The following is a 13,561-nucleotide window of genomic DNA, read 5'->3' as shown; positions in this document are numbered from 1 at the left end:
ACAGCCCAGCAGTGGCTTCCATCACGTACCCTGCGGCTCTTCCAGCTTTGGAGACAGCTGTGCCCCATTGTGCCACCAAGCAGCTGGCTCAGAGGGGAAGGGTCTGCCTGTGATGGGCTGCTCTGTATCAGGGACCCAGCGGAGGCCAGGTGGGGTAGCAGGGCATTGGCAGGCTCACAGCTGGCTGTGTCCTGTCTCTCAGTCCCCGCCACTGCTGCCTCTCTCTCCAGAGTGTGCCATGGCCCAGGCTGCTCCAGGCTGGGCCCCAGCTTCCCCTTCAACTCCCTTTACCTACCTGGCACCCTGACAAGACAGGGCAGCCACTAGGGTTCTGTGTGGCATCGGGTGTGACTTCTGAGAAAAAACAATCTCGGCACACGCTGCTTGGTTGCCAGAGAAAATGGTTCTTGGGTGAGCTCAGCATCCCGGGGGAGGGGAGGACCTGGCTTGGGCCAGGTTCCTAGGTCTGTTTGGTTTTCAGGGATGACAGACTGGAGATTTATTGTCTCTCAGAACATCCTCTGGATCAGGCACAGTGGCTCATGCCTGTAATCCCAGAACTTTGGGAGGCCGAGGCAGGTGGATCACTTGAAGTCAGGAGTTCGAGACCAGCCTGGCCAACATGGCGAAACCCTATGTCTACTTTAAATTAATCGGGCGTGGTGGTGGGCACCTATAATCTCAGTTACTTCGGAGGCTGAGGCAAGAGAATCGCTGGAATCCGGGGAGGCAGAGCGTGCAGTGAGCCAAGATTGTGCCACTGCAATCCAGCCTGGGAGGCAGAGCGAGACTCTGTCCAAAGAAAAAACAAACAAATAAACAAACAAAGAACAACCTCTACCTCACCTGGTAGCAGCGGTGTTTCTGGAGGAGGAAGAGATCTTGGTAAATCTGACAGAAGTGCCTTGGAGTCGGCCAGAAGATTCATGAGAAATCAAGATTCAGTCTGGATAAGCTACAGTGTCGGAAAAGTCTTCAGAGACAATTTTGTCAACTCCCCACCCCATTTTACACATGGGGAAACCAAGGCCTCTTGAAGGGTAGAGATGTGCTCAAGGTCCTTAGCAAGTTAGTAGTGGCAGAACCAGGGCTAGACCCCAAGTCTCCCAACTCTGGGTCCAGGACACTTTCCACCATATCATGCTGCCTCTTCTGAGAAGCCTCCCGGATTTCCTCCAGGGCAGAATTAGCTCCGTCCATCTCAGCAGTTCTCAAGACCCTGGTGCAGGCCTGCTCATTTGTGCTTGGCATATCATGTGATAACTGTTGATTAACCTGTTGGTTGCTCTGACCAGTGAAGGGCTTCCTTGAGGGTGGGGCCTGTGTCTGATTCCTTTCTGTCTTCCCAGCACCCAGTGCATGGCCTGGTGTGGAGTAGGTGCTTACTACACGAATGGGAGAGAGGGAAAGAGAGAGAGAGGCAGGGAAGGGAAGGGGGAAAGAGAATGGAGGGAGGGAGGAAGGAAGGGACGAATCTGAGAGTAGGTGTGGCCGGGTGTGGGAAATGAATGGTGGGAGTCGGAGGCAGATGGGGACAGCCACCATCCAGCTGGATGGAGAGAGAAAGGCCCTGGAGTGTGGGGAGAGGGTGTGTGGGGCCCCGCTGAGCCCCCTGCTGCTGGCCTGCGTTCCTGGGGGACCTGCTTGCCACTCCTGGCCCCTGACCTGCCTCCCCTCTCTCCCTGCAGGAGGTGTCCTGTGGGACCTGGAGAGCCCTCCCGTGTGCCTGACTGTGGGGCCTGGGCCTGTCCGCACCCTGTTGAGCCTGGAGGATGCTGTGTGGGCCAGCTGTGGGCCCCGGGTCTCTGTCCTGGAAGCCACCACCCTCCAGCCTCAGGTACTGCCCTATCCTTTGGCTTGTGGCCCTGGAGGCCTGCGTCCCTTTTGCTGACCCTTTCTTACGTCCACCCTGGCACTGCTTTCAGCTCCCAGTGGCATCTCAGGGATCGATTGGGCAGAGTTTGTCTGGAAGCAGAGGGGGCCAAGGTCCCAATTGGGCCTGATCTCTTCCTCTGCCACACATCGCCAAGGCTACCAAGAGCAGAAAGCGCCCAGCCGCACTGCACTGTGGCCTGGATCCTGAGTTGTGTTGGCTGCTGCTTGTGGAAGTGGGAGTGGGGTCCCTGTCCTTGGACTGATAGCCAGGACTTGTACCCACGGAGCCCGGGCCATGCTGAGGGTGTGGCCAGGGTGGATACAGCCATCCGCTGGGCTCTTCAAACCACATGGAGGGAGAGGCTGCCTGGGTCCTGCCTTGCCCTGTTTCCAGCACCGCCCACGCCTTGGCCCCCAGGATGAGGGACTGGTCTGGGGGGCTCGTCCCTGGCTCAGCCTAGGCCCATGCCTGTCTCTGATCAACAGCACTGCCCACTTACCTGACCACACCTGCAGTCCATCCTGGGCGGGAGACTCAGCATGGTTCCCCAAGAGGCATTTTGGTGATGTTTGATTTGTTTGGACTATCGATTGCAATGAGTCGCCACCTGGCCTGGAGTGGAACCCTCCCAGGGTGCTTCCTCATGAGGGGCATCTTCATTTGCCTACCTAGTTCTCTCTCATGCAGCTGTAAATCAGCTACTCAACAGCAGAAACACTAAGTGGAGTCCTGGGATCTTAAGAGCACAGATGATCAGGGCTGGGCTCCAGATGACACAACTCTCATTTGACAAAGGGGAAAACTGAGGCATGAGGCCTTATGAATGAGCTCTGAGACTGGGGGCTGAGTCTCAGGGATGTGGCCCGCTTCTTTCCCTGGCTTGCTGGAGCCAAACCAACCAGATCATCTTTCAGTTCTGCGGCTTACACCTGGGGCCTCTGTGCTGGCCCCCATGGGAGCACGAGGCTTCTAGTCTGTAATGGGAATAAGCGTCCCATTCCTGGAATCCTTTTCCTTACTGTATCAGTCGGGGTTCTCCAGAGGAACAGAACCAATGGGACATATGTGAGTGTGTGTATGTGCATGTATATGTATATACACGTACATAGGAAGAGATTCATTTATAGAGAGTCGGCTCATGGGGTGGTGGAGGCAGCAAAGCCCCAGCATCTATGGACAGCACGCTGGAGACACAGGCAAGCTGCCGGCATAGTTCAGTGTGAATACGGAGGCCTGGAAACCTGCGAGCTGGTGGTGTGCCTTCCGGTTCAAAAGCTGGCAGACCTGAGACTCAAAAGAGCTGATGCTTCAGTGTGATTCTGAAGGCAGGAAAGAACCAGTGGAAGGTAGTCAGGCAGGGAGCGAATTCTCCCCTCAGCCTTTTCCATTCAGTCTTCAGCAGATTGGGTGAGGCCCGCCCACACTGGGAGGGCCGTGTGCATGACTAAGCCTACCGTTCAGATGCTAATCTCATCCGGAGACACCCTCACAGACACACCCAGAGCCACGTTTAACCACATATCTGGGCTCCCGTGGCCTAGTCAAGTTGACACATAAAATTAATTCTCTCTCAAGGAGTAAGATGATGCTTGGGAGCCGTGGTACCCGGCCAGTGGCAGCCTGGGAGGTAACTGATCAGTGGCTCTTCCTGGGTGCTGGGAAGGGGAGGTGGAGTTACCCAGCCCAGCTCCTTAGACAGGAGGGACCCGCTGGCGGGACAGATGTGAGTGGCAGGGCCCCAGGGCACAGAGCTGCCCCTGTGAGCTGGGCCTGTGGAGCTCCTCCCAGGCTCTCCTGGCAGCTCAGGAGCACTTGAGACTTCAGGAGTGGGGAGGACTGGGGAGGCATCATTGAAGACAGCAGCCCCCCTGCCTGTGTCCCGGCCACTTCCAACTCTGGGTAGCTGGCACCCTGTCCCCTTAGAGGTGTGCAGTTGGAGAGCAGGCTGCTTCAGACGGGACCCTAGCTGTGCCCCTGCCAAGTGATGCGACTTTGAATAAGACATGGAGGCTTCCTGGGCCTCAGTTATTTCATCTGTAAAATGGGATGGTAACAGTACCAGTGGGGAGTTAGCAGAAGGACAAACTGAGAACATTCAAGTGAAAGGGGGAGGGCTGGATGAACATTATTTGCTGTCATTGTAATAATTTACCCATCTTAAATCTGCACTGCTGTGTATGTCGTTGATTTGGAAAATCAAGCTGCTCCCGGGGTCAGTGTCGTCAGTGGGTGTGGGGCATGGAGTCCACCCTGCAGGTCTGCCATCCTCCCGCCTCACCGGAAGACAGCCTTCCTCCTGCCGACAGCTGTCCAGGAGCATGGGACAGATGGTGAAGGGAAGGACAGGGGCCCGGGTCAGGCCCTGTCTGGCTTTCACCTGTTTTTGTCCCTTGCCAGCCATAGTGCAGTCCACTCCCAGCCCACAGAGCTCAGCTCTGGCGTGACCATCCTTGGGGCCCCAGTGGCCACCAGGCTATAGCCTGAGGCTGTGATTATTTAAGATTAGTTCTGGGTCAGCTGCTCTAAAGAAGGGTCTTTAGACCCTTAGATCAATATGGCCTTTCACCTGCTTTGCACACCTCAGGGGGCATCAGGAGGGCTGCTGACTGGAGGGAGGCGACATGGAGGAAGGGGTGGCCAGGGAGCCCCTGCAGCAGAGGCCAGCACGCGCCCCTGTCCGCAACCAGGAAAATGGAAAAGTTTCTGTTCGCTGCGCGGTGTGGGCAGCTTGCCTTCAGTACATACAATCATTTGGCACAGTAACAAGGTGATCGCCATGCATATTTAATAAGGCCATGCTCCTGCTGCTTGGAATACAGGGGAAGCCAGCTCCACCTTGGCGCTGGAGATCTGGAAATGGCTCCGTCTGGTTGCTGCTAACAACTGCTTGACCTGCTCCTGGGCTGCCCAGCTCCACGCTCACCACAGTTGCCACTGCATGGCCAGCCAGGCCTGGGGGAGCCGCCTGAAGCCTGGGCTGCTGCTGCTCCCTCACTGGCTGTGGTCTCATACGTGTGCCTAGGGCTCAGCACCTGTGGGCTGTGCCTCGCATGCGATGTCTGCAGCAGAACGCCTACCTTCAGAGGAAGGGCATTCCTTGCTGGCAGCCATGCAGCAGAATCTGCCCTAGGCTTGAGAAAACCCCCTATGGGGTTTGAGATTCTTGGAGCTGTTCAGTGCTCCAAGCCAGGAGATTCAGGCATGTGTTTTGGCCGAGGGTATGGCTGGCATGGCCCAGGACCAAATGTGAAAACACAGGGGCTTAATCTAGGACTGTGTTACCTCTAAGGGGCTTTTCTGATTCCTCCTACCCTCAGGAAGTAATCCAAACCAATGTATATTGAGCAATTCCTTTGGACCAGAAATAAGTTTTGCACTTTTCCTGTAGGATCTCATTTAATCTTCAAATCACGCTTTCAGATGAATACTATTATTCCCACTTTACAGATGAAACAGAGGCACAGAGAGGTTAAGTAACTTGCCCAAGGTCACACAGCTAGAAGAGGCAGGGTTGGGATTTGAACACAGGCATTCTGAACCCCTGTGCTTAACTCATCCACCTTGGTAGGCAGAAGGCTCAGTTTCCTTTGGACTGCCTGGGCCTCCAAAGCTTTCTGTCCATGTCAGATGTAACTCCCAGCAGCTCCTCTTGTTTCCATGAGCACGCCTTCCGGCCTGAGGACTGTGTTGTGTTCATCTTTGTTTCCACAGTGCCTGGATCACTGGCACCTAGCAGGGGCTCCCAATTCCAGGCCTTCTGTGTGAGGTGCTGGAGGCACAGAAATGAGCAAGGTGGGCTCAGCAGTCCAGGAGCTAGGAGTCCAGTGTGCAGAGACAGAGCTGGGACTGTCAGCTGCTGCCCAGTGTTGTGAGACCAGGGACAGGGAAAGCCCAGGGTAGGCGGGATCCCAGGGGAGGCGAGAGGGGCACCAGACCAAGCCGGAGGCAGGACAGGAGCAGGAGACGGTTGTCTGGAGGTCAGGATCCCCGGGCTCAGCTATGCAGGTGAGTTGGTGTGTGACTATGAAGGAAGGGGGAAGTGATGTTCTGGCCAGAAGAAAGCACCGCGAGCAATGCCTAGGCCAGAGGCAGCCTTCGAGTGGCCAGATGGCCTCCAGGGGTGGGGCGCCTGAGCTGAGGACTGCCTCCCTGAGGCCCACGTGGCCTGGACTCCGCGCCTTGTCCAGCTGGTCCCTGCTGGGCCGCCTTGACCTGTTTCATGCCACCATCCTCTGCAGAGCTGGCACCCGCGGTTGGTCTGTGGGTTTTATGCTTGCCCACCAACTGCTTATTCAGCTCCTTGATCCCAGCAGAGGCAGAAGCGAGGTCTGGTAAACAATAATGTTGCTCACCGGGGCCCGTGTCAACACCGCGTCCTCTGCGTTCATGATCTAGATCACACCGCCTTCAAAGTCTAATCCAGTCGTCTGGAGTTCATTTTAACCGATCGCTGGAGGGGGAAGCCGGCTGTGGGATGATTGTTGCATCTTAATTTAAAGGAACTTATTGGGAACAGGCTGATAGCAGGCCTGAGGCACACGGGGTGTGCTCTGCTGCGTGGAGGGCTGGTGCCCTGCAAGGCTGCTCCCTGACAAGGTGTGGGCTGGGGTCTCTGCCACCCTGGCCTGTGGGAGGACAACAGTAGTGACAGTGTGGGGCATTGGGGACCCAGCTGGGCTGTGAATACACATTATGCTATTGGATCTCCTCAAGGCTGAGGAGTGACCCGCTGGGCCCATTTTATAGATGGGGGTGTGGACTAGAAGCCAGGCCCTTTTGCTTTCAGTCTGCGGCCATGCTGGCCCCTTCCCACCACCAGGCCAAGCTCCTTCCCACCACCAGGCCTTCACCTCTGTTGTTCCCTCTGCCTGGAGCACTGCTCCCCTCCTGTGTGGCTCCTCTGTAGCTTGGGTCTCGGCTTAACTGCTGTCTCATCAGTGAAGCCACCCTGACTGCTCCAGCTGAGTCATCCCTACCCCTTTATGGTCTCAGCACATCACCCGGCTTTATTGTCTTCAGAGTGTTGGTCACTTTCTGCAATTATCTCCTTGAATGCAGTTGTCCGTCTGCACCACTGGGATGTGAGCACCATGGAAACGGCGCCTCACTGCCTTGTTAACCAGTGAGTCCCAGGGCCCGGCACGGTGCAGCCTCTCAGCCAGTTAGGGGTGAGTGTGCCGGCACCTTCCTCCTCCAAGGTGGAGCTGCCTCTGCAGGGCGGTCGCAGGGCCCTCGCAGGACTCTGCAGGAAGGTGAGATTTGGGGGGTTAGGCATTCTTTCTGCGCTGGGGCAGTTAGGGAAGTGTCCTGGGAAGAACTGTGCCTTCAAGGAAGTAGGGCAGGGAGGCCCCTCCCAAGAGAGGGGAGGGAAGAATTCACAGAAGGGGCTTGTCCAGAGGGTCTGTGGCCAGTGGGGATAGTCCCTGCCTGGATGGCAGCCAGGGACAGATGGACAACTGTGTCACTCGAGGGTGAGAGCCCTGCCTGGACCTGCCCCCACGCCAGCCTTGCGGTGTTTCTATGGCAACCCCCTTCCCCCAAGCAGATTTTCAGCCTTCGTGGTGCAGTTCCAAGAAGCTCAGGCCTGGGTCCTGCCTGGAAAGTGCTGGAACTCGGGGCGAGTGGCATCAGCATTTGGACCCCAGGCCCGGCTCCTGCCTTGCATGGCTGTGGTGGGATTAACTGGGGTAGCCCCTCCCCCATTAGACCCAGGCTCCCCATCCTTGGAGAAGCCTGTCTGGACCATTTCACCTCCTACACACACCACAGCTACGTGCTGACATCCTGGGGCTGGTTATGGGATTAACCAGACCGAAGCTGAATAGGGTGGGACCGGGCCTGACTGGCTCCCATTGTTACCATCGTATCCCCGTGGCCCAAGGCCAGGTCTGACACAGAGCAGGTGCTCAGTAAAGGGTGGTTAAGGCCAGAAGGGCAGCCCTTAGGGAGATGGGCTCTGTCTGTGGTGTTTCCCCAAGTGCGGTGGGGGCATTGCGGAACAGCCGACCGGCTTGGTTTTAACCAGCTTCGGAGCATGAAGGTGCTTCGTGAAGTGTGTGCTGTCAGCAATCTGCTCTGCGTCTGACGCCTCCTGCTGGTACCTCTGCACTGGTCTCTCATACCGGCACTCACGCTTTTTGTCCCTAAGCATGACAGAGAAGAAACTTCTCTGGGCTCCTGGACACCAACAACCCTTGATTTCCCCTGTCCACCCCCCCACCCCCAGCCGCCTTCCGCACCCTTAATTTTCATGTTTAGTGCCTAAACTTAGTTTGCATGTATTAGCTGTTGTAAATCTATCATACCAGTGTGACGTGGCATGAATAATGCATCACTGGGCTGTATTAGTTTTCTGTCTCCTATCTTATTTATGACACGAAACGGGTGGGAATTTGCAGAAGAGAAATCCAGGCGCAGGGCTTCTTGGGTAATGGTATGCAAATTGGTGTGAGGGTGAAAAGATGCACCAGGCCCTCCCGGCGCCCAGGAGCTGCCGAGGAGGAGCGCCCGGGGTCTGGGCCACCGCCAGTGCGTGCAGGGTCTCGCGTCCTATCACCGCATGGAGTCAGCTCTGCTCGGCAGTTTGTCTTAATTTTTTTTGTTAATGTGTGTGTCATTGTGGTTGTCACCCTGTTATGTTTTTTAAATTAAAAGTTGGCAAGCAAAACTTGAGAAATGGATTTTCTAAAGATTGTGGAGACTTCCCAGGAGGCTCCGACAAGAGCAAGTTCACAAGGAAGGCGAGCGTTTTCCAGCATCAGGAAGGCTTGAAGTTAGATGTTCAGGACTCCCTTTCAGGAAGTTTGTGACACATGGGAGGTAGGGGTGCGTTTGGGACCCCATAGGGCCTTCCTCCGTGGAGGGGTCAGAAATAAGTTGGTTGGTTGCAAAGTCGGGCCCAGAGGGGGTGAAGAGCATCTCAAGGCATGTCTTGTGGGGCAGTAGATGGCTGAGGGTCAGCCTCCAGGTCCCTCTGTCCTCACCTGGAGGAGCTCACATCTTTCCTGTGTCTAGCACTTGGTTTCCCCCCAACCAGAAGATTTAGGGGATGAAAAGATTTCGTGATTTTAAAAACAAGTTGGGAGCTGATGGCTCAGGGAACAGGCTTCACGAAACCTGGAGCAGGACGGAACCTGGAGGAGAAAGGGAGTTGGTACAGGGAAGGCAGACAAACAGACGTCGTGGAGAGGACATATGGGACGGGAGGTGAGGAAGGGGTGCTGGCACAGCAGGGGCAGTCCTGTCCTTGTGAGTCACCCCCCAGTCTTAGCTGGCAGCAGCCAGCCCCTGATCCTCGCCTCCCCTCCACTCCGCGTGTCTCTTCCACATCCACCTCCCCTCTGAGCCCATCAGCAGGGAGAGGGGGAGGGTAGATGTCCAAGGGGCAACTGCCTAGTCCTTCTGGAACTTGGCAAGGAACAAATAGAGCCATGGACATGGGTCTGCTGAATGTCAGCCGCTAGGCTGAGGGCTTAACGCAGTGGAGGCCAGGCCCTGGGTGTAATTAGGGAGGCTCCCTCCCTGGGTGGTTGGGAAGAATGAATGAGGTCACACGTGCAGAGGGTGTAGGTTAGTGCCTAATGCACACTCAGGCAGAGTGGCCGCTAAGCAATGGTCCTCTGATCCTGGCAGCCGGGCTGCAGGGAGGGTCCACAGGAGGCAACCTCTGCAGGAGGCATTCCCAGCTACCCCTGCATACCTTGTCTGAGTGGGCTTGGGTGATGGTCAGTGTGGGCTCAGGGGCTGGGTTGGCTAGCCTTTCCACTGATGACCTCAGTTTCCTTCCTGTCAAATGGGGAGTAATTATAGAACCTGCCCCAGGACTAAGCAGCTCCGTGTACATGCAGATCCCAGGGCTGTGCCTGGTGGGAGGAAGCACCGCATGTCAGTTGTGTCACTGTGGTCACAGGACTTGCTCAGGGTGCCTGGGACCACACAGTGGTGGAGCCAGGTTCTCAGGGTGCCTCTGATTCCGAAGTCCCCACCTGGTCTGCCGTCCTCTGCCTCGTCGGCCCTGTATTCCCCTGGGTCTTGTGGGTGTGCTCTGCCCACACCTTCCTCCCTCCAGATGGCAAAATATCTGCGAGCAGGGCCAGGGTCTCATTCTCTCTGTATTGTCCTGAAGTGCAAGTGCAGGCATTGACTTGGCTTCTCTCTCTCCTTCGCTTTCGTTCTCTCCCAAATCTCCCTTTTTTCCCACGCCAGCTCTTCCCTTCTGCCTGACTCTGAGCCTTCCAGGGCTCCAGCTACCCTTGGCCCATAGTGTTCACACGACTAGTGGGCCCTGATGGGGATTGCTGACCACAAGTGAAGACCAGGCTCTTGGCTCCTCCCAGGTACCTGGGGAGAGAAGGGAGCTTCATAGAGTGGGTGGTGACACCAGCCCAGTGACAGCACAGGTCCTGCAGAGCAGGTGCCCCAATGAGGAAGCCTCACCCACAGGAGAGGATGCGGGTCAGCCCCATACATGTGCCCAGCCATGGGGCAGACACACCTGCCACTGATCCGAGGAGCCCAGGAAGGAACCCAGGAGGGGAGTGACAGCGGGGCTGGTGGTGGGCCAGGCTCTCTGGAGGGCATTCAGTGGGAGGGCCCCTGAGAAGTGTGAGCTGATGCCTGTGCATGCGTGTGAGAGGGAGGGAAATTGGTCAGTTATATTAATATAGTCACATGCTGCGTAGTGAGTTTCAGTCAACAACAGAGCACACATATTATGATGGTCCCTTATGATTACAATACTGTATTTTACTGTACCTTTTCTATGTTTAGATATGTTCAGATTCGCAAATACCATTGTGTTACAGTTGCCTGCAGTGTTCAGTACAGTCTCATGCTGTACGGGTGTGGGGCCTAGGAGCAACAGGCTGTACAGCATAACCTAGGTGTGCAGTAGGCTTTACCACCTAGATTTGTGTAAGCTCACTCTATGATCAGATGACAAAATGGCCTAATGGTGCCTTTCTCAGAACGGCATTATTCCTGTCATTAAGCAACACGTGTCTGTATCATATAAGTTCTTGACTGCGGCTTGAGTCTTTTGTGCAGTGTCCACTTGGGAGCTAGGGCTCTGATCAAGCCTGGAAACCCCAACTGTCCCACTCCCCCTTCCCAGCCCTACCTGTTCTGGGCTGGTCCCAGCTTTGTCTTGGTCACATCACTTCTGACCTTTCATGCAGCCACCACTGCCCAGCAGTCTTGGATGGGGATTTACCTGTGGAAACTGAGAACCATCCTTCTCTGCAGTTCTCACAGCCTATGTGGGAAGCAGGGCAACCACCTTGGCTGAGCCATCTCTCCCTGTGGCCTCCCCAACCCCCTGCGCTGTCATCAAGGGGAAACTAGAGTCTCAGCCTTAAGATGTTGGTGATGTCCCCTCTGGCTAAGCACAGGCAAATGGGTGCTGAGCAGATACTGTGCAGGTTGTGTGCAGGTGTGGGTGCAGGTATGGGTGCAGTTGTGGGTACAGCTGTGTGTTCAGGTGTAGGTACAGGTGTGGGTGCAGGCATGGGTGCAGGTGTGGGTATAGGTGTGTGTTCAGGTGTAGGTGCAGGCGTGGGTGCAGGCGTGGGTGCAGGTGTGGGTGCAGGTGTGGGTGCAGGTGTGGGTGCAGGCGTGGGTGCAGGCGTGGGTGCAGGTGTAGGTGCAGGCATGGGTGCAGCTGTGGATGCGGGTGTGGATGCAGGTATGGGTGCAGGTGTGGGTGCAGGTGTGGGTGCAGGTTTGTGTGCAGGTGTGGTTGCAGGTATGGGTGCAGGCATGGGTGCAGGTGTGGGTACAGGTTTGTGTGCAGGTGTAGGTCCAGGCATGGGTGCAGGCGTGGGTGCAGGTGTGGATGCAGGTATAGGTACAGGTGTGGGTACAGGTGTGGGTGCAGGTTTGTGTGCAGGTGTAGGTGCAGGCATGGGTGCAGGTGTGGGGTGGTGGAGGGCCAGGTGAGGTGTCTGGATTCCACCATTCAATATGCAGGCGAGGCCTGCAGGCTCCACGTGGCTCCCTTATGCAGAGCTCAGCGCAGAGCAGGGCAGCCACAGCCAGTGCCTGGAGACACTGTGGGCCTCATGCTGAGGCTTGACTGCTGGGGGATCTTTCTAGAACAAAGCTCCTATCACATCTGAACCTGCATCAGAACCATCCAGGCTGCCTGTGGCCCAAAGTCAAGGCCCCCCAGGCTGCACTTGGTCACTATCCCTTGAGGTCCCCTTCTTCGGCCACTGGACAGGTCCCAGTCCCCCAAAGGCTCTGCCTGGGCACTCCATTCCCCCGGGCCTTTGCCCCCACTCTTCTCTCTGCTGGGATCCTCAGGCTGTCTTCTGATTGGGCAGAATCTTAGCGGTGACTGACTTCCTGCCCCTTTCTCCAAGGATCCCAACTACCTCCACTAGTTCTCCTCTGGGCTCCCTTAGTCCTCACTCCCTCCTCCATTGCCTCGGGCCTTGAACAGGACTCTGAGCATCTCCCTGGCCATGCTGTGTCCTCAGGGCCTGGCAGGCATGAACGCTCCATGAGGTTTGCTGAGTGAGCGAGCAGGACCAAGGAAAGGAGGTGGGCAGGGGTGGTCGCGTGCCTGCAATCAGCAGGGTGTAGGAAATCCCTTTACATCAGGCGAGGAGCTGATAGTGACCAAACCCCTACTGTGTGCTGGGGGCTCAGCCAGGGACCTGATTTTGCCTTCAGTGCTTCCCTTTCTAGATGTTAAATGTATCCAGAGAAACAACCCTGACTGCGCCTGCTCACCGGCACCCTCTTGCACGCACAGGCGTTCTTTCCTCTGCCTTACCTCTGTCTGTCTGTCTCTCTTTCAGCACTCACTCGTCTCTTCCTCCCTGGTAGTCTGGTTTGCGTGCTTATGCTCTGCTGATCTCAGCTTCTATCTCTGTATCGGTGTCTCCTTCGGTCAGTGCCGTCCCAGCTCTTCCAGGCCCTCTGGCCCAGGCTTGGAACTTCAGTCCCTGTGCTTGGCACTGGGTCCCAGCAGCAGCCCCTGCCCTCATGGACCTGCCTATCTGATATGGGCGTGGTAGGGGAGGGGACATGGAGGGAGAGACCACCACCACCCACTTAATGCGGTTTGAGACTCATGGGTCCCAGAGGCTGCTTTGAACTCTCCATTAGCAGCAACTCGAGTCATCTCGCTGCAGCCCTGTGCAGTAGGTACTATTAATATTATCACACCCACTTTAAAATGGAAGAAACCAAGGCAGGAAGTGGCAGGGTCGGGACCTGAAACCCTGCAGGTCTGCCCCCGGGCCTGTGGGTTTACTGCTTCTTGCAAACAGCAAACATAACAAGACAATCCCAGGCCACAGTGAATGCCATGCAGACCCAGGCTGGTGCCGTCACTGCCTGCAGTGGTCACTCCCCTGCCTGGCCTCCCTGTCCTCTCTGACTAGAGGCTCGGTGGTCCCTCCTGTCTCATGGGGGCTGCAGGTGAGCTGAGCTGAGCTGAGGGCAGCCCAGCACGTGTAGGAGCCAGAAAATGCCTGGCCCTCTCTGTGGCTGTCTTCACCAGGTCCCCAGCATGGGGGGCAGGCGCAGGTACTAGCTCAGCCCTGGCACATGCTTGTACAGGGCAAGGTTGGAGCAGCTGCTGAGGGTAAAACTCACAGCAAAGGTGGTTGCTGGCCCCGGGTGGCCCAGATGGCCCAGGTAGCTGGCTGCCCAGCCCTCCGTCCTAAAGTATCGATG

At 56.4% G+C, this 13,561-nt stretch overlaps 1 protein-coding gene across 1 annotated transcript in view; it reads left to right on the top strand.

The window, feature by feature from the left end:
- Positions 1-13,561, top strand: part of ARHGEF10L (Rho guanine nucleotide exchange factor (GEF) 10-like) — a 191,991-nt gene that overhangs the window by 153,405 nt on the left and 25,025 nt on the right. The window contains exon 27 of the mRNA XM_011998461.1: positions 1,689-1,837. Within this exon, the coding sequence (XP_011853851.1) occupies positions 1,689-1,837 (149 nt within the window). The remainder of the gene's footprint in view (positions 1-1,688; positions 1,838-13,561) is intronic.

Source organism: Mandrillus leucophaeus, unplaced genomic scaffold (genome assembly GCF_000951045.1).
Source record: "Mandrillus leucophaeus isolate KB7577 unplaced genomic scaffold, Mleu.le_1.0 Scaffold571, whole genome shotgun sequence".
In the NCBI taxonomy this organism is placed as follows: Eukaryota; Metazoa; Chordata; class Mammalia; order Primates; family Cercopithecidae; genus Mandrillus; species Mandrillus leucophaeus.
This window is presented reverse-complemented; position numbering and strand designations above follow the sequence as displayed.